This window comes from Calonectris borealis, chromosome 10, assembly GCF_964195595.1.
Source record: "Calonectris borealis chromosome 10, bCalBor7.hap1.2, whole genome shotgun sequence".
NCBI lineage: Eukaryota > Metazoa > Chordata > Aves > Procellariiformes > Procellariidae > Calonectris > Calonectris borealis.
In genome coordinates, this window is record NC_134321.1 from 5,545,563 (window position 1) to 5,573,300 (window position 27,738).

At 46.9% G+C, this 27,738-nt stretch overlaps 1 protein-coding gene and 1 long non-coding RNA gene across 16 annotated transcripts in view; one reads left to right on the top strand and one right to left on the bottom strand.

The window, feature by feature from the left end:
- Positions 1-27,738, top strand: part of FOXP1 (forkhead box P1) — a 389,271-nt gene that overhangs the window by 248,273 nt on the left and 113,260 nt on the right. For 14 of the 15 annotated variants that reach the window (XM_075158627.1, XM_075158622.1, XM_075158623.1 and 11 more), the window contains one exon: positions 27,391-27,507. In XM_075158627.1, the coding sequence (XP_075014728.1) occupies positions 27,391-27,507 (117 nt within the window). Of the gene's footprint in view, positions 1-14,949; positions 15,022-27,390; positions 27,508-27,738 lie in introns of those variants that run through there. The other variant, XM_075158632.1, reaches the window with a different exon arrangement.
- Positions 8,379-14,884, bottom strand: LOC142086099 (uncharacterized). The gene is made up of 3 exons (XR_012674967.1): positions 14,735-14,884; positions 11,271-11,457; positions 8,379-8,565 (listed from the first exon to the last, which is right to left on the bottom strand). It is a non-coding gene; the product is annotated as an uncharacterized LOC142086099 (long non-coding RNA).

A 27,738-nucleotide genomic window follows, 5' to 3' on the forward strand; every position in this document is an offset into this window, starting at 1 on the left:
AAAATTGAATACGAGGATTTAGCAATTTGTAAATCCACTGATTATATTGAGGAGAGGACCAGAAAGTGTTTGAGCTTAGTTATGCTAGTAAGCAACGAGAGAAAAGGTTTTTTGCATCTAATTCTACTTTCAAATGTTCAAAACTCCTTGTTTGTTTGTAGTTCATGAATGTTGTTTCCAGTGTTGAACTCTTCTCGTCTCTGTGCTTTAGTTGCCCCATCTAGAAAATCCGGGTGGTGGACAAGAGGCTTTTTAATTTCGTTGAAGGACTTTAAGATCATTTCAGAGGGGGTGTGTATTGCTAGTAGTTTGCAAGAGAACTTGGGGCACAAGCTTAATGAAGGATCAGGTGAAACACTTTATTTTAATTCAAACGCTTCTGGTTAAGACTTTCTCTCCAGCCTGCGTGGTCCCATATTTTACATTCACTCCCAGCACGGGCTTCCTTTGCTCAAGGTCCCGTAGGTAAGCCACAGGAGCAAAATATACTACGGGACCTCATACCAAAACTTGGAGTGGGAAATTTTAACCGTCAGCTTAATTTTTCATGACGGTAGAACAATAGCCAAGATTGTGTTCTGGGTACGAAGGTGGCCGCCGGGATGACCTCGTTAGCCTCCGCACAGCACTTTGCCCCCTCCGTGGGCTGCAGTTTGGGCTGGGACCGAGCGGTGGCCCGCGGTGGCCGTTTGCATTTCTCCTGCGTAGGAGCGAGATGATCGTGGTGACGAGTTCACGCCGGGAGGGGAGGGCTGAGCGCGGCTATCGCCCCTAGAGCCGCGTTTCGTACCTGCCTGCTGGGGAGCAGCTGCAGGCGGATGAAACCAATAGGAATAGTGGTGATGCTAAATGGGGAGAGAGGATTTCTGAACCTGAAGAGGGCTGTTTGTGTGTCATAAACCCCTTTTCAGCGTTGTAAACCCTTTGAAAGCCGCCCCTCTGCCTCCTCTCTGCTCTGTGCAGCACCAGGCATCCAAGTTGGCTCTCTGGTAATAGCAGCAGCTCAATATGGTTTTTGTAGCACTCGGGAGGAATGGGGAAAATTTTGAAAAAGTCTCAATTGGCTAACAAATTTCAGCATTTTTCAATTGTATGCTAACTTCTAAGCAGCAGGCTGGCATCTACAAAGTGTTGAAAAATGCTGTGAATTGGTAATTATGAATTACAGCAGGAGATCAGTTCAGCTTAGTGTTTCCAAAGCCTCAGAGATCAAAAGGTGCCAGTGAGAAAGATAAAGTATCAAGTGGCAGTGAATATGCCAGGCTGCCTGAAACTTAGTTTCACTGTCTAGTTTGAGGGAAAAATTGTCATTGCTGAGGTGTTGTGTTTTTTTTTTTTTGGGGGGGGGGGTGGGGGTGGGGGGGGTGGGCGGCGGGGAGAGAGAGAGAGAGGATGTGGGTAACATTTCTATTGAGGATGGACTATTTCTAGGATAACTGATGAGGATGTGGAGCAATTGCTGAGGTGCTCTTAGGTTTTTATATTTTTGTCTGTTTTATCTATTAGTTTACCTGATAGAGCAGTAATTACATGAAGAAAAGCAGTATGAAGAAGCAAGAGGGCAGGATAAACAATGGCTTGTTCTTTCTTAATTTTCCACCAAACGCAGAGCGATACGACCATATATTTTTTTTAAGCTGCGAAAGTATGTATTTCCCTTTTTCGTACTCTTTTCTGTTCAGCTGTCATTTCCAGGAAATGGCACTGTCAAACGATATATATATATATATATATATATATATATGTGTGTGTGTCACCTTTCAGCCCGGTCCGGGGAGGCGGGGGGGGTCAGCTTTACCCCCGGTTCAGCGCTGCCGTGCCCCGAGTGAGACGGAGCCTGGGTCCCCTGGGCACCGGGGACCCCCGTGCATTTGTGCTTGGACTCGTGGGTGCTGTGCAATGGTAAGGAGTTGGAGTTGTCTCCCAGGTGGGTAGCTCCTAGGCTTTTAAGAGCATCAGTAGATGAGGATCGAAATTTTGAAGCAGTGGATATCAAGGGAAGCAAAGGATTTGCGAGCACGCATGGCACCTAGGCATCACCTCCAGCTGCTCAGAGGGTCCCAAGAAGAGTGAAGTTAATCAGTAGTAGGAATGGTCTGATTTTAAGACGGCAAAAACCTCCTTTGCTTTTGCTGAGCTCTTATCCAAGGAGGAGGGCAGTCTTTGCTGGAGGACAGCCCGTCTGTCTAGGGTGTATCTAGTAAAAATTGAAGATTTTTTTCACCACTTTCAAAAATCCTTTCACCGATTCCCCAAATAAGGGTAGTGGCAGATTCCTTATAACTCTCTTCCCCTTCTGCATGAATTATGTGTCTTTGCGAGGCAGAGCTTTGAGTCAGCTCTCCTTCATTTCTCTCTTCTCTCCCAAGGGAGAGAGTCTCTTGGTAATAGGAGCTACATCAGTTCAGAGAAGAATACAGTTTTGTTCCCTTCTCAAATGACATATGACTATCAGGCATCTCATGAGTTCTCTGAGTGGGCACATGAATTGAACCTTTTAGGAGTCTCGGTGATTAATGGCCTGATGGGTAGGAAGCAGACGCTCGTTACAGGTCTCGGGGATCTGCCTGGTGGAATTAAATAGCTGCCATGTTAGCGATGCCCTTTTACCCTTCTGAGCTCTCCTGCGAACGTCACCAGCGCCACACCAAAAAGGAAACAAAGTTGGCCACGGGGTGGGTTAGGGGATTTTTTTTTACTTTTGTTTTTGTTGCCGGTGTGGTGTTGTGTGGGTTTTTTTACAGCGCAAACACAAGAGATGTTTTAATTAGCCCTGGTAGGATTGTTTCTGGCTTTACATGAAACTAATTATGGTCCTTGTGTCTCAACCTGGCTCCCAAGGAAAAATCTGTAACGCTGCCGGTGTCTGCGGGTGGGGCTGGATCCCAGTGCCAATGTCAAGTGGGGATTTTTTCCTAATATGGACAGCAGTCCACAAGGAACTGGATGAAGTCCATCAAGCTAACGTCGCCAACAGCTAGTAGAAAGTTTGGCTATACTCTGCTTGGACCAGCCCTGAGTTAGAGACCAGAAGGTAAAAGGCTTTTTTGCTTCATTACTTGACGTCGCGTTGCCAAGCGGAACGTACTAAAAGCACAAACCCAGGGATCCTGACAGGAGGTGATGCCTGTTCACCAGTTCCCCGTGCAAATAGCTGTACAGTCGTGGCTTTTGCAAGACGAGGCTTTTTTTTTGTTTGTTTTGCTGTGCTTTGCTTTGTTTTGTTTTGTTTTCCCCCAAAGAAAGCTCGGAGCAGGACCAGGGCGGGCGCTGGCATGCCCCTCCAAACCCTTTCCTTTTCTAAGTTTTTGGGACATATGCCCCCCTTTACCTTCTGGCCTAATACTGACGAAGTGCAAATGTTTCCATTCACAAAACTTCCACTTGTCCTAATTTTGACAAAGTGAAATTTGTGTATATAAGTTTTTATCTGAGTACTCCCCGGTGGATTATACAACCAATGCTTTAAACTGGCAGCAACAGCTAATTCCTGGTCAGCAGTGAGTGCTAGGTTTGTTTCTAAGGAAAATACCGTGAAGCAAGGGGGGGGGTTGTTGGTTTGTGTTTTTTTTAAAAGTCTTGATGTTCTGTATTAGACATAGACTGTTCTTAAACATCAGCATGTGTTCTTTTTCTTTGATGTTTTTCACGAAGAGGATTCTGCCTTCCACTTTAACAGAAGTCCCATGTTCCTCTTACGTTGTTTTATGCTGCTAATGATGTTGCTTACTCAAATAAATGGGTATGTGCGTGTACATTTAAAATGCAACATTCCCCTTCAACGCACCACTGAAACATAACAGAACTGATCTTCTTTAGTGATCTCCTGTGCCAGAATTTTCATGTTTTGAAATTAAAATGGATTCTCCTTATCTTCTCGTAGCCCCTTTGATCCATTGCCTGTGGGTGTGTGGTGGCACTAACGACAGAGGACGGGGAAGCCTCAGCTTTGCCTGGCGTCATTAGCTCCAGAGCATTAGCAGCATCCCCGTGAGGAGCAGCCGTGCTCCCGGAACGCCAGGAGAGCAACCTGCTTCCCCACGCGTCCCCCTGCGCTCGCTGCCGGCGGGATGCTCCCGCTGGAAGTGCCCTGTGCGCTCGCCGGGCGTTTCTGCAATGCTCTTCCCTTTTCCCGGGGACCTTTTACGGTGTCTTGGCAGTGGAAACTTGGTAGGAGTTTCCTGTAGCGATACCCACTTTCCAGACATCCCCGATCTCTTCCTTCCTCCAGGTAGCACATAGCTCCAAGGACTAAACTTGGAGATCAGACCTGCGTCCCTCTCTGCGGCCAGCCTGTACCCGTGCCGAGGGTTTGCATGGTTTTGTTTTTCCCGGCTATTCGTTAGGTCCAAGGTATGTCATTTGTAGCTGGTGGCAAGTGGTGAACCGAATAGCTTGAACCTTTCTGCCAGGGCTCTGCGTGCACGTACTGTCAAAACTGTTCTCAGTGATGAGTCAGTTCCGTTTTCTTTTTTTTCCTTTTTTTTTTTTTTTTTTTTTGTAATGACAAGTATGCGGCTAGTGTACCCATTAGAGTGTGCAGAAGGGTGGCATAGAAATGAGGATACACATGTGTATGTATCGGATGCTGAAGAGCAGCGTTTTTGTTATAAATATAGCTCGGCTGTGTTCCTTCTTACATTTCAATTTTATAATCCGTTCCAGAAGATTTGGACAAAAATACTGTAGTGTAAGAGAGCATTAGTTTCTGGGTTCTTCAAATAATATTTCTTAGTAAGGAAACTAGTAAATAAACCTTTAAAGATGGGCAAGATGACATCTTTCCTAGTTCTAGGAATTGGACTTGGGGTATAGATTTATGAAAGGTAAAATAAAGGACGAGTAGAAGCAGGAGCAGAACTGTATGGTTTTTTTTTTTTTTAGTTTATTGCTAAAACGCATGAATCGTCCTTTTTTATTTGTTTTATTGGTGTGATTATATATGATCTATCTTTACATGTATACTTTTTAGACCTGGTGGACCCACTGTGATTAAATGTTTGCTTTGAATACGTGTCCAGCGTGTTAACTTTTCACAGCGGAAAGTTGTTAAATTCATTTTTATACAAGAGAGGCAAAAAAAAAGGGGGGGGGGGAAGGAGATTGTTAAATGTATGGAAACCCTTATTGGCTGAATTATATAACTGAATTCATTCAACATGCTCGGTGTATCTTGTTCTCCTTTCAGTATTGCCACTCTGTTCATCACCCCTTTTAGTGCTTTAGGCATATGGCATGCAGTACATCCAGGGAAGTGTCAACAATATGGCATATGTTATACATACTGATCTTGATACACCGTAGAAAATAATGGGCCTAACTTTAAAAGGCACGGTGCTAAGAATAGAGCGTGCTGCAACATGCAGACAGTGAATCCGCCATGAATGTCATGTTTGAAGACAGAAAGAGCTGTATTTTTCATTACTTTTGTGGCTTGGTTTGTATTTTGGCGTTGCTGCAAATGACAAATACTACGGTCAGATGAGTAGAGGCTGGATCTTCGCCTGCCTGGTGCTGGAACCAGGGGCCCGGCGGAGGCTGGGGGGTCCAGCCGGCACGGAGGCGGCGGCAGGGGTGTGCGTGGGCGAGAGGGACGGGCAGGGCAGGCGGGGAGCCGGGGGACCTGGGGGACGCCCGGGGCTGCCCCTGGGAGCCGAGGTGGGGACAGGCGGGGACGCCTGCTCCCGACACCCGTCTGCGGGAAGAGGGACGGGGACGGAGGATGTCCTGATGCGTTTCCAGGAGTCATTAGAGGGTCGCATTAGCTCACCACTTAGCTCTGTCTCCGCGCTGTAAATGAGCCTGCACAAGCAGATTGCTACGCGTACATTAAAACCACAGTGGTGGAAATGAGTCTTTCCAAAGACTCTTCCAAAGATCTGCCCGTTAGGATCCGACGGCGAGATCGGGGCTCTCATCTGGACGCGGAGCAGTAAAATGAAGATGAAATGCTCTGTTTCTCATTTCTGGATCCTGGACTTCCTTAGCTCCCTGTTTCGCAGTGAATCTTTCGTCCTCGGGAATGCTCATTTTTAAATTAGAAAAAATTTAAACAGAGGTCCTTTGAAACACTCGGCCTGAGAATTGTTCCAGCGAGTCTCACCTTTAAAATAAATGATTCATACCGTCGTATAGGTGCATGTATATGTGTATGTCTGCGTTGCTGTTTATTGTGCTGCACTGGCCTGGCTCTGCAGCTATAACATCTGAAGTGCAGAGAAGCAGTGACTGGAGAAAGAAATATCTTCTTTCCAACAAAGACCAAATATTTGTCCGTTACCTCTATGGCCGTTTTAGCCATTCTTGATATTCGCAGAACCGCGCAGATCACCACACGGATAAACTAGAACAACAAAATATTTATTTTTAATCTTTGTTGAATGCTGAACGTTTTGTGCATGTTTATGAGGGTTAAACATTAATAGCAGATGTTGTTAATGAATAGAAGGCTTGAGCCAGCTTCTGAGACCTTTTAGTTAGTACATGAATTTTCTGGTTGATGACAATACTTGTAACATGCCTAATTACGAAGTAGTGTTCTAATCAAGCCTTGAATAACTGAAGAATTTCCCCTCCTCTTTTGCGGTTATTTCAGTGGCACACACGCAGATCGCTTCAGTGCCTGTGCTTATTCTTAGTGATTTTTCTTTTCTTAGAACATTCATTGAGGTTTTTCCCCCAAGAAGCACATTTATTTACGCTGGATGTCAGCGCAGGAACGTGCACGCACATGCACAGACGGCTACGCGTGCGCGGCGCGCGCGTCCCCTCCATCCCGTCCCCACCAGCAGCTGAACTGGTGCCAGCCTCTTGAAGTTGTTGTCCCAGTTTGCCACACTTCCAGGTGAAGTACGTGAAAGTGATTATAGGTAATAAATATCTTTTTTTTTTTAACTTATTGCAGAGGCAGTTTTTCCCCTGTTAATGAGGGTAATTTGACTTGGTTGAAGGATTGCAGTTCTTAAGAATTAATGCAGCAATCCAATTCAAAGATTTAAAGAGATCTAAGATTTTTCACAGGTCGTGTGCTAGTGAATGTGCTCCTATCACATAGCAGCTAATGGACTTGAACAACAGTCTGTCATTTACTGTTACCTCAGTGTATAGCAGCTTTGCCCTTGATAGCAAGTATACTTTCCCAGCAGTGCAGGTTATTTAGTAGTGCGGTATATTTGTAACACTTTTAAGAGACAGTATCCTATTTCTAACAGCCCTAATTACTGGATAAAGCGAGGTTACCTTTCTGACTTTCTTAATTATGTGTTTGGATCCTAATCTGCGCAAGCCTGAAGTATTTTATACTCTAATAGCCGACTCCTCATTTTTTTCGGATTTGTCTCTGTGTATACACATATATAAAATAATTTCTGTATTGCATTTGCCATGTATGAATGCACAAAGGTTAATTACATAAATACGGAAGCGTTAGGCACTAGTCTCCATAAAGTCCCGCTATTTTTAGGGATGCATTATTACCTTTTAATAGTGTTTTGTAATGACTTATTTGTAAATGCTGTTGGAAATGCTCTAATTTCTTGATCCTATTATGTTCCTGGATATTAAAAATCCTATTTTAAGGTAATTAGAAGGATTCTCTTCTATTTAAACGTGTGTTCTCTAGACAGTGTCACTCTATACTCAGCACACAAGAACCTTTGTTCCTTAATTAGAAAAAGGACTAGAGCTCATTAATTGTGGGTACAAAGTGATGTCTGCTCAAATGGAGAAGCAATAATACAGTTTAAATAATGATTGATCCTACATTTTAAGTCTTATACTATTTCGTACTGATATGATAAATAAGCAACATATAATGCAGGTTGCAAAGCATTGTGTTAAGATTTTTATTGAAAGATCTCTTTTTGCAAGGGTAAACCTATGTCGGGCACAATAAATAAAGGATGGATGGTACATACACAGCATCTGCCATTTAGAAAAGTCAGCATTTGTCAGCAGTCACAGCATAGTGATAGCTGAGATACCAGAGTTAACTCCACCCCATACTTTAGAAAATGAAATAATTGTGGTAGCTGTGCAGTCAGAAGCAGTTTGGATCTTGGCCTTACAGAGCTATTATTGTGATGAAAAGAATATTTTAATTACTGCTCGCAAACAGGATGAGTTATAAACGTCTGAGTATTTTGCAGGGTGTTATTTTGGAGGATGGAGACGAGTGTACTTCGTCCTCTGAATTTCACCATCTCCCTGCCATCCCCTTGGGAGAAGGAGGACGCAGCTTGGGCAGTTAGACCCAACACCCTTCACCAAAGGGCTTGTATCTGTATGATGGCCACGAGCCATCAGCAAAGGCCGTCCCCAAAAATCAGCGGCGTGTTGGTGCCGAGCTTGGCGGTCCCGCTGCCGGGGTGGGGTGCCGGGATGGTGTCTGTGTGGGTTTGGAGTTTGGGTCTTTTGTCATCTGAATCTTTCCAAAAGTCAGGGCTGGGGAGGGCACGTCGCTGGGATGTACGTCGTTCGAGGGCGATGCCCAGCCTGCGTCTCCGTCTCCTCCACAAACCCAGCGGTGCCCGCTCCTCTCCTCGCCCCACCATCTTGCCTCAAAGACTTGAGGAAGAGAAAAACAGTCTCATTTTTCTAACCCTAATGAAAACACGCATTGACAAGGCAAAGCGTTTCCTATGTGAAGAATAGGAAAGTTGGAAGATGGAGTCATTAGGCTTGTTTTTCCTGCTAATAGTTTCACGAATCAAAATGGTGAATGCTAGAACTGGGTATATATTTCACTCAAAGCGTATTGGCACTGAAAGAACCCCAGAAAATGGGGGTTTTCTTGGTATCCTTCTCTGCTGTATTCCTCTTGGTGGGAAAGAAAAATAGTTTTTAAAAGATAAAAAACCTGTTCTTCAATTGACTATGCAAAAATCTTATTGCAGTATTTATTCCAAACCTGCACACATAATGTTCAGTCAAGGAGAAAACAGCAAAAAACAGTTGTTGATGGACTTAGCAGAGAACTGGATTAAATAAGCATTAGTCTACTGAAGCTGATTACAGGAATATGAAAATGCAGTATCTTAATGGTACATATTTTCATGTGGCAGCTCAGTTGCCTTTCATTTTGCAGCTAATATGTCTATTCTTATGAGTCATTTACTTCTTTAATTACCTTTTGCAGGCAAGGCACCATGGTATATTAATGTGAATGATTTTTACTGCCAGTTTATCATACAATGCCCCAGAAGTTGAAAGGCGTAATTGACTTGGAAGAGCAGCTCATGAAGGAAACAATATTTAGTTGACAGTTTTCCTTGTACTCTCTGTTGACGTTTATGAGTTTACACTATGCTAAAGGAGTAATAAACACAATTTTCTTTCAATAACAGGAAAGAGTGGCTTTTAAAATACATTTGTGGAAAACAGATTCGTTCGTTTCTTGAATAATATAAAATAGTGCATTTCCAGTGATGAGATGTATATAAGATTGTCAATTGAATTAAACCTCGGAAGGTGCATTTATAACCTGCCTTGGAGCATTAAAAGATACTAGGGTGCATATGAATCGAATCAATTTAATGAATGTTTAAATTCTACACAGATTTGGATAAATCATATTTAGATCTGCGTGCTAATTATTTGGTGGCCTTCTCTTGCCGTCAAGTGTGAAAGTTTGAAGTGGGAATTTGAGGGACGGAGGCTCTGTTTCTGGAGATGGAAAAACACTCGTCGGAAAGCTCTTGATAAACCCTGATTGGGGGATTATTGCCGAAACTTTCTGTAACTTTCCTGAAGCCACAGGCTTGAGTAAGGTTTAAAATCAGCTTTGCCATCCGTCAAAGTCCATTTTCTTCTGGAATGCTACTTTTATTGAAATGACCTTGTCAAATCGCAAATTCTTTTTTTCAAGCATCCCCAGGACCGTGCCCAGGTATGATTAATCATCCCATCCCTCTTTAATTAACTTAAAGGCGCACATGCCCAGGGTGGGAGCGGGCAGCCGGCTGGCGAGGCGAACGCTTCCCCGCTCGGCTTGCAGAGAGTTAAACTTTTCACAGTTTTCCCCGATTGTTTGCAGTTCAGCCCTCTGCAACATAATGAAAGTTTTCTAGCCATCTGTTGTTAAGCTGGCGGTGAGCAAGGCCAGTATATCCAAACAAAGTGCTGGCCTGCTGTAAACTGAACCTGTCAGTTTAGCATAGCTGGGCTGACCTCCCCAGGCGCGGGGCAGCGGCGGTACCAGGCACTGGCTGCGCTCGGCTTCCAGGGGAACTACTTGGGGGGACCGTGTTTACTTTTTCCACTTAGCGTTCCTCCCACAGGCTTGAACTAGTTTATACTAAATCTTTAAATTGACGCCGCTCTTTTTTTTTTTTCTATTATGAACTTTTTCTTTTTTTTTTTTTCTTTTCTTTTCTTTTCTTTTCTTTTTTTTTGGGGGGGGGATGTACCGGAAAAAAGCTATTAAAACCCCATGGTTGCTGGAATTTGAGCTTTCTGGAGGTGATGGGGGGGCACGTGGGACAACAACTTGGTGCAGGCGTGTGTGCCGGCGAGGGTGTCTCTCAACAGAAAGAGGCATGTTCCCAAGTATCCCGGCTTGCTTTCTCGCTCCTATTGTTCCCTTTGTTCTGTATTATTTAAGATCAGTTATTCATTTGCTTCTGAGGATTGGGAATAACAGGCAAGGTAGAGCAGAGCAACCAGCGTCTATTGTCTTCCTGCGAACCACAGTTGCCTCCAGAAGTGGCTGGAGCAGCCTTCCTCCTCCTCCTGTTCGCTTCTGCCCGGGGGGGTGGTAGTTTCAGCATAAGATACTAGAGAATTGGAAACTTCCTGAGCAGAATGGCAAGGATCAGGCTGGAAATGCCCTTTACTTGCAGGGCTGTGGGGTTGGGGGTTGTTTTCCTTCCTCGTTGGTACTAAATACGCGCTGGTTTGGCCTCCCCTCCTCTGCCTCTCTGCTTTTTCCAGTCTTGTTCCTCAGATTGCCTTCCTTTTTTCCTTCCTACATAAATGCTAGTTTATTGATTCCTATTTGTCTGGGGGGTAACACATGTCATTTCCCTGCTAATATTCACCCAATGCAAGCGATTTTAACCATTTTTAAGATTGGCAACAAAACTCGAAGCCCCTGTGCCAGGAAAGTGAGTATTAGGTATTACCTGTTTTCAGTGTTTGTTTTTTGGACTAGACTTACAGTAAATACCTTTATGCTACCGCTACTGCCAAAATCACTCTTTCTGCTTTGTTTTCTACACTTGTGCTATACCTGCTCGCCGGTCTTTGGCTGGTTTCAAGTGTGTTTTACTTACCTCATGATTCTTGGAAAGCAAGCCTGATTCTCAGTGACCCCAAATGCTGCAGCTCTCAGTCAGGAGGAGTTTTGCCTGAGGAAGAGCTGCTGAATTTGCGCCGTGCGTGAAATCAAGCTGCGCCTTTGAAAAAGCACATCGCAGCCAGTCCGTATCTTCACAGTGTGTAGCAAATGTACTGGAAGCTCTGGAAAAGCAGTAAAAGTCGTTAAAAGTCATACTTTGCCTTTCCAGAAGACCCTGCCAAGGGCTTGTGCTGGTCCCCAGCGGGAGGGTGGGAGTGCCCAGGTGAGGGATGCAGGGATGCAGTGTTTCAGGTTACATCCCCTGCCATGTGTTTTCGGGGCAAAAGGAGTATGCCAGTGGTGAAGACCACTCAATTTTAAATTAAAATGACTGCACTTTACTAGGAAACTCCATCCAGCTCTAATCTGTTTGTAAGGTGACTGACACATAAAGTGCTTTTTGTTTTAAGGTAGAGGGAAATGCATTCAGGATAGAGTTTCTGGTATAAATGTCAGGTGCAACGCAGTGCATGCTCACTCAAAAAGTCAAGCAGATAACCTTGGCATTTAGGGACATTGCCTTGTATAAGATGAAATTGTATTTTGTTTTTAAAAAGGAGGACTACATTAAGAGGTCACCTATTAGCTGTGTTTTTGCTAGCTGTCTGAAACTCAGCTCTACTGTCTATTAAACTCAAACCACTATGTAAACATTCCTGTGTTGTTCCTGGTCTCTACAATGGCCAAGGGGATCGGGTTTCACCTGCCTGCACATCTTCAAGCAATTAAAGCAATTAGCTTGAAGCCATTTCACATTCAAGGTCTACTGTGACATTCAAGTCCAGAAGAAGTCTAGGGGAAAAGGAAAAAGAAGAGTATAGAAGGGCCACTGTGCAGCGCGCACACACAAATCACCTGCGAGAGGGTTTTTGGACTTAGAGCGACTTCCAAATGCGGTCGTGAGGTTTGCAGCGGGCATGCAAAGTTGCTGCTGCGAAAGGGAAAAGATAAGGAAAAAGCACCTAATGATCCTTTCAGTTATACCCAAGTTTTGCCTGTTTTGCACTGGGAAGGGAGGGGGAGGAGAGGGAAATAGCAACAGGATTTGGAACGATATTTGTGTGAAATAAGATGGTGTTGATCGTATTTACTGACATTTCTCCTGGCGCGGAGATCATATTTTTCTTCTCATTTAGGTGGGGATTTATATTTGGTGTTTACATTGTAAAACTGCACTCATTCTGGCTAATGTATCCGTTACAATGACATTCAGCGTTGAGTTTAGTGATTCCAGCAGTAAGTCTTGAAAGCTGCTATTTTTTAAAAGGTTGGAGCAGATTAGTGGTGACCTTAAAAGATTAAACTAGTACAGTTTAAAGATAAATAATCAGCCTTTAGCACATTAGATAGCTACATAAGCATGACAGAAGGTGACTTTCTTACAACAGTTTCAGAATCCAGGAAGCATTTTTACATTTGTAACTTGACTAAGGCAGGGAACGGTGTTTTGCAGAAAGTGAGACATAAACTGATTGCACCGCTTCAAATTGGTTAATACAGTTTTAAATCCACAGTTTTCCTGTTGGTTTTATTACGGAGAAGAGGCTAATTTTAAAAGCTATGCCTGCTGCAAAAGAAGATCTTGCTTTGCTGTCCCAGAGGGTGTTCTTAATCAGAAATAACTGCAGGCTAAATTATAATGTGGAATCCTGCTGCCCTTTAACCTAATGCTGCTGCTCATTCAGTGTTTGTTAACAAACAGCTCTAAGTACAAAATTGTTTGAGAATTACTTTTTCATTATATTTGCTGACTTCAATTAGAATAAGAAGCTTATATGGGGAAGAAAAATTAAAAATGTATGGGTTTCTAGAGAAAGTTTCAGCAATTGTTTCCCAGCAAGTGCTGTCTTTGGTATGTATCTGCGGACTCCGTGGCACACGTAATTCAATTTAAATAAAATTATCTTCTGAACTAATATTTCTGCACTGGTGGGAAAGGCAGAGCTCAAGAGCATCCCAAGACTCAGCCCTTTGAAAGACGCACAAGCTAAAATGGTGGCAGGGGCTGAGGCCAGGGCCCCCTGTGCACCTTGGGGGATGCGATTCCCCCGTTTCCTAACGAAGAGGCACAGATGCCCCATCCCTGCGGTGTTTTGGAGGGCTGGGCTAGACGCAAGTGTCCTATTTTTATTTCACTTTGAATAACGTGTAATTGAAACGTACACTCGGCAAATTAATTGGTGAGTTGAAGGTAAGAACTGCTGAGTTAGTAGGAGACGGCACAAGCCCTCCTCTTTTTTTCCCCCTTAAGTTTACACGCTGGAGCGGAAACGCTGTGGTACTCAGAAAGGAGGTGATGCCTCTGTAAAGCAAATCTTTCCAATTTTTTTTTTTTCCCTAGCTTAGTCTTCTGTTTCTATGATCTGCCTTTTGAACTGTTTTTGTGGCTGATCAGTTCCACCTAATATGTCTCTTGATTTCTGCTATTGTAATACTCAGACGACATGCTGTTCTCTTCATTTTTATAAGCTTTAGATGCTCCTGCCTGTCATACTCTGGCGGTTTATCTTCAGCGTCTGGATTTGCTTTCAGACTTGCATGTCTATCAAGCTGCTGTTGCTTTGAATGTGAGATCAAAAGAAGATGAATTCCAGTAAAAAATTTCCTTGTATGAAGAAAAGATTGGGGGCCTATGTAAACATCCCACTGACAGCTCCCAATGAGTTATTTTAGCAGAGCATTAGCACCCAGAATGACAGACAGTCCAAGACTACATGCTAAATAACAAATCAGTCCCTTCAGCGGCAGCAGCACGTTGCCACAACAGCAATACATTTTCTAAAGGAATCCTGTTCCTCTTTTTTATTGAATATGGCTGTTCGACTGCTCATCTCTTCACGAGCTGCCTCCGGGTGCCAGCCCCAGTTTACTTTTTCTTGACAATATCTGTGTTATGTCACCAATATGACAGAAGACAGGGCTTTGGTAATTGGGTGGGGAGACGGTTAGTTAGTCATCTCCAGTTAAATAGGTAGTTTGTTTTAGGGAGGGGAAGGAGACGACGAAGAAGGGAAAGCATCTGCCTGAACGCAAAACGCACGCTGTCGGAGATGCTGGATGCAAGTCCTGCGCCTGAGACAAGTTGCATTTTTTGGGTGGTTGTTTATATTTCAATTCGCGCAGTTAGAGAAAAGAGCTCTGAAGCCCGGCCAGCCTCGCAAGCTGGTTTTAAGAGCAAGTTACAGCACTGTAGAGGGTAGGAAAGCCAAGCTTGGCTGAACTTATGTGCAGATATGAATTTGCCTAGATGCAGAAGCGAGGTGTGCTCTTTGCCACTGTTTGGTCTAGTTGGGGACATAATTAGTTCTGCATGTTTCTGCTTACAGAGGGGGAACTCAATAACACAGAATCGCTAGATTTTTGCGCCTGGTGCAGTGCTAAACCCAACTTCGAGATTACCTGCGAGCTCCAGCCGATCTCGCCACTTCGCGAGGGAAGAATTAGGGAAGGAATGCTTTGCGGTTTCTTTGTCATTTAGTAAAAGCAGAGGTTGCTACTGTGGAGGCAGAGACCCGGTGGCTGCCGGCGAAGGGCAGTGCTCCAGCGCCGTCTCCCTCCAGCCTGCGCTCCGGCTGCGCAGCACTTCCTGTTTATTCAAACATCTTTTTACCATTCTTCAGCCCCCGCTTCACAGAAACAGCCAGAAACACATCTCCAGCGCGAAGACGGAAATCTAAAGGCAGACAGTAAGACCTTACTCTGTTAAACTCTTCATTTTCTCTGCAAGCGCTGAGAGAAAAGGAGCGTGCAGGCAGGGCTGAACTTTTAACTTGCTGCCTTGCGCGGGCAGCTTGGCAGCGCAGGAGAGGGGAATTGCTTAGGTTTAAAGCAAAAGAAGCCGGTTCAGGTTGTTTACTGCGGTGTTGACAACGAGGGTGGGTTTTTTGGCACGGCTTCGGAGAACCGTGGCGAGGACTAAGTCCTCTTTCGGGGCACCCGTCGCCTTGCGACGTCCCTCTGGCGCGGGAGCAGCTGTGTGTCACCGTCCCCGCTGCTCGCCGGGTGCTGCGGCTTCTCCTCGCGCTTGCACAAGTGGCAAAAAAAAACCCAACCCCAAAACAAACCCCCCAGAAAAAGGAAACGTGGCTGCTGTTCTGGGCAGCAAAAGAGAGAGGTGCAAGCCTGCCGAGTCGCTTTTTGTTTTTCGCAAATTGTTTGCATCGTGGCTCTGGCACCGCTTGCGAACCAGCCTCGCTAATATTTGTACCAATTTCATGCTAATAAAAATCAGGCTGCTGAGACAAGCATGGCTATTATCTCATTCATATTACTATTGTTTAGTCCTGTGGTACTACAAAAGGAAAGGGAAAGCGTGCTCACGCCGGGTAATGGTTGTTAACTTCTCACGTGAGGGATTTTCTCTGCAGTTTTTCAGTATTAATGATTGTTGTATGAATGGTCTTCAAGGGTTGTTGGAAGATAGCGTAGATCCTCTGGGTAATCCGTGTTGCAACACGTATGCTGGATTTTTCCCTCTCTGTTCAAGTGACTTAAAAAACTACTTGATAATTCTCGGTTGTTTCTCCCCCCTCAAAAGTCCACTGAAATAGCAGGTAACTTCTTTTTGGTAAGCATTCACGGTGCTCATATAGTGTGAAACGTAAGAGAAAATGGAAAGTATGCTGCCTGCCCTATGGAGAAAACCCATCCTCCTCGAGGCTTTTCCTGCCTCTCCGAGATCCAAATACGCTTTAAAATTTTAAACTGTAAACCCCCATCTTCCTAGAAAAGAAAGCGCGCGAGAGAGAAATCAAGCTGTGTGTTCAGCCAAACCGCAAGTACAACAAACATATTTTTAAAATATATTGCTAGTCTGGCTTTTTAATGTTCAGAAGTTGTTCTACTTTGCAGAAAAAAAAAAATGGTGTTTGCAACTGCCTTAAGGACAATTTGTTTAACAGTAGGAGTAATTGCATGGGGAAAATGGAAAGAGTGACTGAAGTTATTTACTCAGATGTTAGTGTAGGTGTGGGGCAGAAAACTCACTGTGGGAACAGTGGGCTGCTTTTCTTGGTATCTTAGTCTATTTGATGACCATCAAATTTCCCAGCTCACTGGTTTTGTTTTTTCTGGATGGCATGTTTGATTATTTATCAGAAGGGAAAGGGAGTAGCTGAAGCAAATAAACATGTGACCGAGCTGTGTTTTGTTTTCCACTCAGAAGGCCGTGCCCTTTAACAGATATACAGAAAATAATAAACGTATTGTTTTATGATAAAAGGAAATTATGTGTATCATTTTCTTTAGCAAGGCCATTAACCCCTTGTGTTCGGTGGTCTCCGCCTTCTGGCAGCTTATCGGGTTTGCAGCTGGGAATTAAAGGCACTTAAACCCCCCTCTTGTGCAGAACGTTTCCGTGGATTACTGCTTCACCCCTTTGGATTTGCTGGATTTATTACGTAGTCATTTCTGCCTCGGCACATCCCCAGTCCTGCTTGGGGTACGATTGACTAAACGAGAGGCACTTTGAATTTGTAGAAGGGTGCTGACTTCTGAAGAAAACCTTGGAGAGTGCTGCTGGGATCTTTTTGCCGCCGATACTGGTGTCTGTGCAGCGCGAGGGGTTGCAGCTGTATGGTCCGTTACAGACAGTGTCAATTTATGTGATTCTTTTTTAAATGCCAGGTGTCTAGCATGTAGTGTGTAGTATTTCCTTTGTAATACCAGCTTAAGACAATGCCCATTATCTTCCCTGGAAAAAAAACAACCTATAAACCAAATCACTGTCAGGAAGTAAAATACAGGTTTGCCTCATCTCTGGGAAGCATGTTGCATGCTTTAGCTGCTTTTATGGGATTAAAAGAAACAAGTTAAGACTGTCATGCACATGAAAGGAAACCGAGATGTGGTTTGTTTCACATTGTGCAGGTAGGTATAAATTTAATAGACTGACTTGCTTTCAAAATCTCTCTTTGTCTCCCCGAATCGCATGTCAGTTCCAGCGCGCTGATGAGCTCCGTGGTCCGTAATAGTGCCTGACTGCCGCTGCCCCGCAGGTGCCGTATCGGCAGGAGGGTCCTCCTCCTCCTGGGGGACGTAGGTTCCCTCTACGGAACGGCTTCAGATCAAAAAAAAGGAAAATTTGCCTGACATCTTGAAGTTGCATTCAAGTATGCGCATCGCTGGTGGATCCGGGGAGGAGGAGGAGGATGCTTCGCCCGCCGGCTCCGGGGTGTCAGCGCTCGGAGGGGAGCCCAAATGGGTGGCAGGAAAGCTGTGGGTTTAGTTTTGAGGGAGGAAAAAATGGCAGAAAATACCACGGAGAGGAAGGGCTGGCGAAATAAGGACCTGAAACTTAAATGTGATGCGAAGAAGAAAGAGGAAATGGGCGGCTTGGGGCCAGGTGACGTGGGCAGGGGCTGGGCTGGGGGACGTGGCCAACCCCCCTGTGCCCGGCAGCTCTCCGGGGGTCGGGGGGGCTCGGGATGGGCTGGGGAACGGGGCTTGGGGTCAGCGGTGCGGGACGGAGGTGCCCGAGAAGGCAGAGGGGCAGGAGCGGTTGCGTCCCATCGGACGCAGGGTCTCTCCAGCCCTGGCTGCAGTCCTTGGGCAGAAGCCCGTGAAGGACAGTTAGAGGACCTGTCCGTGGGGGGAACTTTCCTCCTAGCCTCCAGCTAGATTAAAGGTTGGCTCGTGCCCTGAAGCATAAACTTTGGTACCCTGATTTATATTTATCTTTCCAAAGGTAGCTGTAAATGCTCTCATTACTATCTGTGCAAGTGTCTAATCCTTTCTTTGCATCCTCCCCATGCTCTTGGCACTGGTCATATCTTGTGACAGTAAGTTCCAGACAGTAATTATGAGTTGTGTATTAAGAAAGAAAAAAAAAAATCCCTTTATCTGCTTTAGGTTTTTTTTTGGTTGTTGTTGCTTCCTGACTTCATTCAATGTCCCCTTTCTCTTGCGTTATGAGAAATGGCAAATAGCGCCAGATGTACCTTCTCAGGCCGAGTCACAATTTGTGTACGTTTGTCATCTCCCTTCTTACTCATCTCTCGCTAAACTAAACACTCCCACCCTTATCAATCTTTTCTCGTATCTGCCGAGGCCTCTAATCATTTTTGTCGCCTCCATCTGAACCTCGCCTATGTTTGCTTTACCAGAATCTTTTAAAATTAAGGTTTTTAGAAGCTATTCTAAATTAGGTTGTGCCATAGGCTTGAAGTGCAGAGATGTGATTTGCAGCATTAGTTTCCCATCTTTCCCAAACGGCTGTCCCGATGTTTCGCTTCCTCTGTTCACCCAACGGCAGCGAGCGTCCGATGGTGCGTGGTGGGATGTCCACAGTCAGGGGCTTTATTTCATGGGCCTCTGAGTGCAAGTTTGTCATACAGTGTTTTGGAAAACAAGCTTAAAATATGTTCCCTGTTTTGTTGACCGCACAGGGAAGCGCGCAAGCAGCTGTATGCAATATACTATTTATGTTGTAGCAACAAAAAGGCACTCTTCCTTCTCCCCCCACCTTATCCCTCTTCTCTTCTCTATTAAAAAATATGAGAACTTCCCGTGTTTTTGACATCCAAGAAAAACGCGGCTCAGCAGTGAATAGTCCTCCAAATATTCAAAGGTCTGGTTCACTTTTGGATAAACACAGTAGTTCAGAATCTGATCTCGAGCCTACAGAAACGAGCTGGAAATCCCATAAGATTTTTTTCATCACTCAGACATAGTTCAGTTCTGGTTCAGTTTGCATGGGGAGCCAAGATTTGTATCCTTTCTCATTTTACCAGGATGTGTTGGCCCATCCCTCCTTTCTTGCTGGTACAGACCGCTACATGCTGTGAATCTTGACATGCCAAAATAAAGAGAGCCATTTTTAATGTTTGGGAACTTTTTGCCAGATGCTTTTTAAATGGCTTTGATGAGTCTTGACTGTGACTCTCTAAAAGAGGAGACAGAAGGTGTTTTTGCAGTGTTAACCGCCTGAGGATTTCGTTTGTGCCTCAAGAAGGGGATTTTTGTAGCTGTTGTCACTGTTGTGGCTGGTTCGGGGCTCACAGGTTTCTGGTGTTTGCCGAGTTTGACCTCGTACCCTGCCGCCTCTTGCCGCCAGCCCCCCTCCATCCCGCTTGCCTCTCTGGGTATTTGAAGAAAAAACCTCGACCAGCTTCTGCCCCAAGTTTGTGGAATTCATGAATAAATTACAAAATTAAAATCAGGTGCTTTGGAGGCAAATCCCTGTTGTCCCGCTGCATGGGGCTGGGTCCCCGCTGCTGCAGAGCTGGGGGAGCAGGCAGGGACCTTGCCAGCCGTGGGTCGGGCTGCGGGGTGGCAGGGCAGGAGCATCGCGTCTGCTCGCCCTCCTGCCGGCAGAAGTAACCTCAGCACCCAGGAGGATGAAGCGTAGCAGCGCTGGGGCGCAGGCAACTCCACCCTGTGGGTTTGGAAGAAAGGGTTTCTGTTTCCAGTGCCTTTTGCTGGAGAGGATCTCCTCAACTGATAGCCAGGATCTATTCCAGAGGAAAGAAACTAAGCCTGCTGGAAGAAAAATAAAGAGTCGTCGTCTCTCCTCATGACTGAACTATTCTAGGAGATGCTTCAGCGTGAGGCAGGTTGCCAGCTCCCTTGCTCTAAGCCTGCCCCCGCCATGTCAGGGACAGGATGTGAGCCGGGGTTTGTACATGTGGACCTCCAGGTCCCTTCTCTTTTTTCAGCATGGGAATCACCCATTAGTCACTTGGCTAGATCACTCTGCTGCATCTAAGCAAAGCCTTCAGGGCCAGCCGATCATTTTATTCGAGTGAAGGATTGCTGTTGAAGCTCTCCTCTGACGAGCTGGCTGGTAGCCCCTTGGATGGAGCCAGCCTTGCAAGAGGAGCTGCAGCTGAGCGAGGCGCTGGGTACACGCAGCCGGCAGCATCTCCCCTGGCTCGCAGCTGTGGAGCAGAGTTGGGTACAGGGTAGAGGGAGGAGGATTATTTAATGAAACAAGGAAATAGAGGATGAGATGGGGATGGGGGTGATTTGAATCCAGGGCTGCCGAGGAAGCTGGACAGCAGGGCTGCTTCGCCAGGTTACGTGGGATCCTAGCCGTGTCCCGTAGCAGAGCCCTGTCTCCCTCTTGTAATTATCCCCAGGCTTCCCCGCTGCGGTGCCGGGAGCAGCGTTGGGGCTCTTGGCCTTGGCTCGTTCTGATGCGTGGTGCAGAGGGTCAGGATGGTGGGAACGGGCAGGGAGCATGTAGCAGCTCGTTTCCCAGTTCTAGAGGAAGATGAAAGAGCTGGGTACGAATGTCAGAAGGAGTAAGTGGTGCAAGAACATCTGCTTCTCTTTTCTGCATCTTCTACATTTTATTCCTCCTCTTCATTTTGGTTCCTTTCCTATTCTCTCTAGTTGGTTCTTCTCACCTCCCCCTGTTCTGTTCCTCCCAGAGGAACAGCACTACCCACTGCTGTCGCTTTGCACTATTTTTTTTTTTTCTATCTTTTTGCATACTGCTCCGCTCCTCGCCGGTTTCCACACGTTGTGCGGCTCCGCAGCCTGTCGGAGGAGAGCTGCAGCAGGGCTCCCCTCCAATGTGTCTGCCTCCTACCACCGCTCCTCTACATCTGCTGCTCCAGGAGAAGAGGGTGTCGCGGGAGAGGAGATAGAGGAGGCAGGAGTGGGAGAGACATGAAGCAGCTCTGAAGCTCGGGTGCATCCGGGCTTCCGAGCTTGTGAGCTGCATCTTGCCGCTCTGGGAGCAGCTGTGGAGTGGAGCGGGGTGTGAGGACAGATGGGAGCTGAGAAAGAAGAGAGATTGCTGGCTGAGTCTAAATCCCCCCTCATCCCACCCGGGAGAAACACAGGTACTTGCCTTGCGAGACTAAATGGAAGCAAGAAACCCTTCTGAGGAGGTGGGCCATGCCTCCGCTGGGAGAGGCCCCTTTAGCTGCCGACCGGGCGGCCCCTCAGTGCCTGAAGCCATTGCGAAACTCGGGGAGAAATAGGTGGTGGGAGAACTGCATGCCTGATGCTGCAAAGCCGTGCTTCGCCTAAAAGACGGGGGGGGGGAAGCTTAGCAGCAATCTTAGCTGTGTAAGGATCCGCGCTCTGTTACTGCTCGGAGGTCAACACAGAAGGTCTCGCTTCTGGAGTCTGGGACTGGGGTAGCATTATGTTTTCTCCAAGGGTAGATTTTGCCCTTAAAATATCTTCTGTCTCATCTCTCTCTGCTTGTTGTGTTGTGTTTTGCTTTTTAATGACCATAACTGAAATAACGGACAGATGATGATGTTGGCTGGCGAGTAACTTTCCAGATTTACTGCTTGGACACTTCAGATAGCTGCGGGGCCATCTCTGATTTCTGGGAACACTTCCTTCCTCCTTTCTCAAGTTGCTTTCCTGATGGGCAGCTTTGTCCACCTGGGAAGGCCCCAAATCCTTAGGAATCTGTAAAAACACATGGGATTTTGTTTTGTGGCCTTCTTGCCACTTCTGTGTGCACGCTTCTCCATTTCGGAGACAGCCGATTACTGCACAACTGCCCTGGGAATTGGCAGTCAGACAGGACGCCGGTTTCTTTTGCATCCTCGTGTCTGTTGCTCGTCTCCCCACCCTCCAACATACATACCTTTCCATACGTCCTGCAGTTCCCTGGATCAGTCTTTCCATGCCTGATAAACCTCAGGTGCGGAAACAAGCTTCTCCTGGCGTTAGAGTCAGGCCCATGGTAGCTGTAGGTCTTCATATTTCATTAATAGCTGATTGATACTAATATCGGTTGGAGCAGATGGGAAGGGAGGAGCTTGAGCTCTTTTTCTTCAATAGAAATAGGCTGATGGAAAAACAGTTGGAGAGTCGCTGCCTTCTTGTACTGGCTGCAGCGGTGGAACAAGTTAGCAAGAGGCTCCATAGGACTGGATCCTGTTACTGTTTTCCTTATGTAATAACACTGTAAGCAAGTATATGGCATTTAAGCAGCATTTCTATTTTTAAAGTTCTACTCTCTTTTTCCAGTGTATTTCCCTTCCCCAGCCCCCTTCCCGAATTGGGAGTTTCTAGCCACATGAAGTCAGAGGCAGGGCTACGTTTTCACCCTTGGAGCAGAACTTGCCCAAAGAGGATGGTGAAACCAGAAGATTGAGCCGCTTGCGTGAAAATGTGGAATTACAACAGTAACTGGGGTGAGAACAGTGCCGGATGTTCTGGGCAAACAACAGCTGGGCAAACAAGTCACGTTCTGTCTATCTTGCAATAAAATTGTCTTGGTCATCTCAAATGTGTACTTTTTCACCTCCCCCCCCCCCAGTGCTTAGCTAGTTGGGAAACATTAAATGGTTGCCAATTCCCTAAGCACAGGGAGAGGGATTTTCGGTGGGGCTTCCCACTTACTCTGTGGCATCTTTGAATGAAACAGGCTTGATTCATCTCACGGTGAATGTGCTGTTAAATTTTTTCCTGGGTTAGGTGTCACCCAACATTGGCTCCCAAATACCATCCCAAGTTTGTGCAATGTCTCTGAAGTACAGTGTTTCAGTTGCCTTTTTACTGGTCTCTGTTTTACGCCAGAAAATCTCCTTATCTCTGGGTGATTTCCTAATGGATAAGAAGATAGCTCGGGAGTTTATTTACTGTGTCTTGCATTTAGGCGTAGCACCGGGCAGAATCAAGATGACTCGGTTGGTAGTGAGCCTTTTACTGATGTCGTCCTTTCAGATCCCCGTTGATAGTGACCAAAAACTGTGGCACTCAGAAGATGCGCTTGCTAGGGGATGCTTTTCTTTCTCTTCCTCCAGTAAGTGGGAAGATTTCCCATTTGTATTTCGGTGCAGAGAGGAGGACGGTTGCCGATGCTGTGTGATTAGCTGCTGGAGGCCAGGATTGGCGTCTGGGTCTGCTTGTCCCAAGCAGCGGTGTCCAGGCTTGCAGGCTCTTCGAGCAGCGCGGATAGGTGACATGTAACATGGCTGCTGGTAATCATGGGCCCATCTTATGGTTTTGGGGGTCTTGGCATCTCTACCTGCCGGTCCCGTGAAGGACCACGCAGTTACCTGGACGCGGAAACACGAGCTGGTTTACTGTGGCCCCCGGCAATTGTTCACTTGCAGAAGTGCAAGCACGTGGTGGAGATTTAGGATGTTGCTGTGGCAGTGGGAAGGCATGTGTGAAAAGAGCTTGGAGATGTCGCAGCACCTGCTCGTGAGGAGAGGGCCACGTTAGCAGAGCTGTTGGCTAGCAGTAAACAGTCCTGGCACCCTTGTTTCAGGACTTGGCAGCAGCAGGAGTTGAACCGAGTCCAGCTTTACTCTCTACTGCCTGTTCAGTAAGTTGAGGACAAGGCAGATGATTAAGGAAATGTGGGGAAACTGCTACAGAAGCTTTTGGAAAGATAAGAGACTTTGGTCTCCATGTCTGACAGTCTGGCACTTCTCACTAGCATTGAATTCACATGCAAATCAAAGGCAACATCTACTCCCACAGGAAGCTTTATTAATGTACAGGCCTGCTTGCGAATCTCCGTGCTGATGAAGGTTGTGGGACTGACTTCGCTCTCCGATTAATTTCCCTGTCTATCCTTGCTTGAGTGCTGTGCAGCATCGGCAGCCTCAGCAGGGCTCCCGCGCCGGCATCCAGCCACGGGCTCCACGCAGGAGCGCTTGCTGTGTGGAACCAGAGAAGGGGGTAGAGGTATGGCGCTTGTCGGCTTGGATTAAATGGGATGTGCCGGCGTAATGAGGGCAGGTGTCCACCGGGCTTCAACCGACATCAGCAAATTAATTTCATGAAGGCACTCCAAATGGCCTTGAAATACTTCGCATGTAAGAGGAAAGAGGGCTGGTGCTTCCCGGACTGAGCTAGCCATCTTTCTTCTACACATCCCATCGTGTGTAAGGAGCGTGGCTGAGGCTTCGAAACGGCAGGGGTAGTGCTTGGTCCGAGGCGGGAGGGAGGAAGGGCTGAGCAAGGACATGTAGAAAGGTGGAGGGACTTGGGATCCCTGGGTTCACCATAGCACCAAGGACGCAGTAGCTACTTGATGCAGATGTTCCGTAAGAACCAGATCTGAGCTATAAACAACCTTCCACATCTTAAACCCAGGCTCATCTGATGCTTAGCTTTTATTGCTGTCAGTTATTTATAAGCGGAAGAGTGAAATCTTGAGAGAAGAGAGGTGGGAAATGCCGTTTCAAGCTGCAATCCCCTGAGGTGTCAGCTTGCCGCCATCTCACCCGCGCCTGCCCCTCCGTGTTTCTCCCTTTGCTGTTCCTGTCCATCTTGGCTCCTTGTATCCGTGATGCTCCCTCCAGCCAATTCATTCGTTACTCTCGCTCTTTTTAATCCGTTCCTTCCCCCGCTGCTCCACCCTCCATGCTGGTCCCTCCCTCTGGCCGTCGCTGGTCCCACCAGGTCGCGGTGCCAGGACAGGTGCCAGCTGGCCATGGAGCAGGGTGGTGTAGATGTCACCCTGAGTGGAGAGCCTACACGAGGGTGGGTGTGCGGGGATGTGGGTGCTGTGCCGGTGGGACTGGAGCAGGGACAGAGCTCTGGCTTTGCTCCATCAGAGCCTTGCCATTGCAAGCCTGGCCCCGAGGGCAGAGGTCTTCATCGGCGTGGGGTCAATGGTGGTAAGGGCTCGTGGTGGCAGCGGCCACCCCACCGAGCTGCACAGAGCTTCGTGGCCAGCTCGAGTAGAAGGCAGGCATTTCTTGCAGGGCTACTTGTTCTGGGAATCTTCACAAATTTCTGGCAGCCAATTTTAGTTGTGCAACCTCTCAGCTGCCAGAACGGATAGAATATGATCATATCACATGAAATGCATGCAGGGTCTGCTATAGCAACTGTATTTCAAAGAGACAACACATATGGTGACTGGTTCTTTTTGGAATAATATCTATAAGTTGATGATGTTTTATTCAAAAAGGCTGTAGCTTGAAAGGTTAGGGATGTTCTGATTGTTTAGTGTATGATTAAAGAAAGGCTTCTGTATTTTTTTTGGCCTATTGAATCTAATTACTGGGAACTAAAATGATCATTTGATTGCACATTTACCTGGAATTATTCTTCTGCAGAGCCAGTCTTAATAATATATAATAATATGTTGCGCTTGTACTGTATAGCGCTTCTTGTCTGAGCAACTCAGAGTGCTTTACAAGTATTCATTAATTAAATAAGCCATACAACACCCCTGTTAAGAGGGTGAGTATTTGTTGCCCATCCCCTTAAGTCTTGTAGGTTTTATTTCTGCTGCCTCTGCCCACCCTTGCAGATGTTTTAACAGCTAAATAAGATAATTCAATAAAAATAACATTTTTTTAATGATACTTAGCACTTTCTGCATAAAGGTTTCCTTTGTTGCATTTTATTAATTGGTAGGGTCCTCTGGTTCTTGACGCTGAAGCGATGGTGGGGATGGTTGCGTGTGTGGGAGCACAGACGCGTGCCCGCCCTGGCGTGTGCCCCTGCCCGGCTGCTCCTCGCACCCCTCGCGGGGACATGGACCATTTTAGAGATGCTGAGCTCCGGCCAGCTTGAAATGCAAAATCTGATTTTACCTTCATGGCACCAAGCTCTGTTGGAAATCGCATCCACCCTTAAAGAGTTTTTCTGATCCAGTGGAGACCTGTTACTAAATTTGAAAAGAGGGCTTGTTGCCAGAGTGCGGTAAGGTCTCTCCTCCCCGCTCGCCCTGGCGTGTGGCCGGCAGCGGTGGTTCTTCAGCCCCCTGGGCTGCTGAATGTCCCTTCAAAAGTAAAAAGATGGGTCTAGGCCATAAAATAACAAGGTTTTACTGGGGGGTGGCGGATCCGAGTTTGCAGTCCTTGGTGTCAAACCTTTCCCGGCGGTTCCGCGCTGAGATGAAACACTTTGCAACTTGGAGAAGCAAGTGAAACCCGAAGCGTATCTGACTCCTTAATTAAATAGGTATTAATTAAATCACTCAGAGAGCATACACAGTAGGAGTGGGGAAGGCTTTTTCCCTCCTTCCGTGTAGGCATCTTGCAAAGGGACTATTTTTCTTGTTTTACATTAATGAAGTCTTCAGCCTTCCCACTTTTCCACCTACACATGTACCGAACGTCTCCAAGGAGACCAAGAAAGCCCGAGTCCGGCGCTGGTGAATCCTCCGGGAGCAGCAGGCTCGGGTCTCGCCAGCGCAGCCTCAGCTGTGCCGCAGCCCGTCTCGCAGGGGTGATCCCTGCGGTCCCCTGGCTGGGGGCCGGGGGGGAGCCGGGCAGGGACTTGCTCCTTGTCCTGCTTTCCCCTGTGTTTCGTCTCCTCTTGCTTTCTTTTCCCCACTTGATGGAGTAATGGGGCCTCGCAGAGGGGCTGGCTCCAGTGTCCAGCGATGCTTTTTCCTTACTTTGCGCGACATTTTGCCATGATCCCCCACCACGTGATGCTCTGCTTATGCTTTTGGGATCATGTCCCTTGCCCCTCCGTCCCGTGAAGCCGCACTGTCCCTTTGCTGCTCTGCCCCCTCCTGTCCGAGTCCCCACCGCCGGGCCGTCACAAGCTCTTAGTGATTTTGGGGGTGTGCGATGCTGGCCCTGCTTTTCATTGCGTTCACTCCAGCTCCTCGCAGCTTCCTCCGCCTTTAGCACGGTACCTCGGGGGACTCGGCACGGCTCCGCCTGCCGCTGGCTCCCACCATAGCCTTCCAGAAACTTCCCTGGCTTTCCCCAGTCAGGAGAGCCAAGAGTGATCTACGACTGCCCTCTTCTGTAAACCAGACCTGACCCACTGGAGAAGAGGAGCGTGAAAGCCATTAGCACACATGAGCCTGCCCGGTAGCAAAGAAGGGTATGAGCCGTTCCAGGCGTGGGATAAAAATAACCGTATGGTGCTCACCACCGGGATTCTTGCAGCTATTCGAGGTTCCCCACAGGAGCTGAACACCAGCTGCTGCTGTTTTTCTCCATAGTCAAAATGGGAAATCCAGCGGTGGGATATCGCCCAGTTGCATGCAAGTGCTGAGTTGGTTTTTTTGTGGAAGCCGCTGCTTTCCTCGGTGGAGGTGCTTTGGGTGTGGAGCGGTACCCCATGACCAAGGGGTGCCTTGACGCTATGCCGTGCATGTAGCTCCCCACACCCTGTCTGCTGTAAACTCAATTTTCAAACCTCTTTCCTCGCAGGCTCTCCAGGTGGCACGGCAGCTTCTACTGCAGCAGCAGCAGCAACAGCAGCAGCAGCAGCAACAAGTTAGTGGATTAAAGTCTCCGAAGAGGAATGACAAACAGCCAGCCCTTCAGGTAAGGGAGCCTGTGTGCCTCGGTGAGGGGCTGAGGCTTGTAAAAGCTGAATAAATGCGTCTTACTTGTGAACGTTGGGATGGGACCTTCAGGAGCTTCCTCCCGGTGAAGTCCACAGAGCGGCTGTGGCGTGAGGACCGGTGCTAGGTGCTCTTGAAAATCCCACCCACGGCGTATTTACAAATCATGAGCGTGTACTTTTATTAGCATCTGGTAGGGTTGGATCATGAC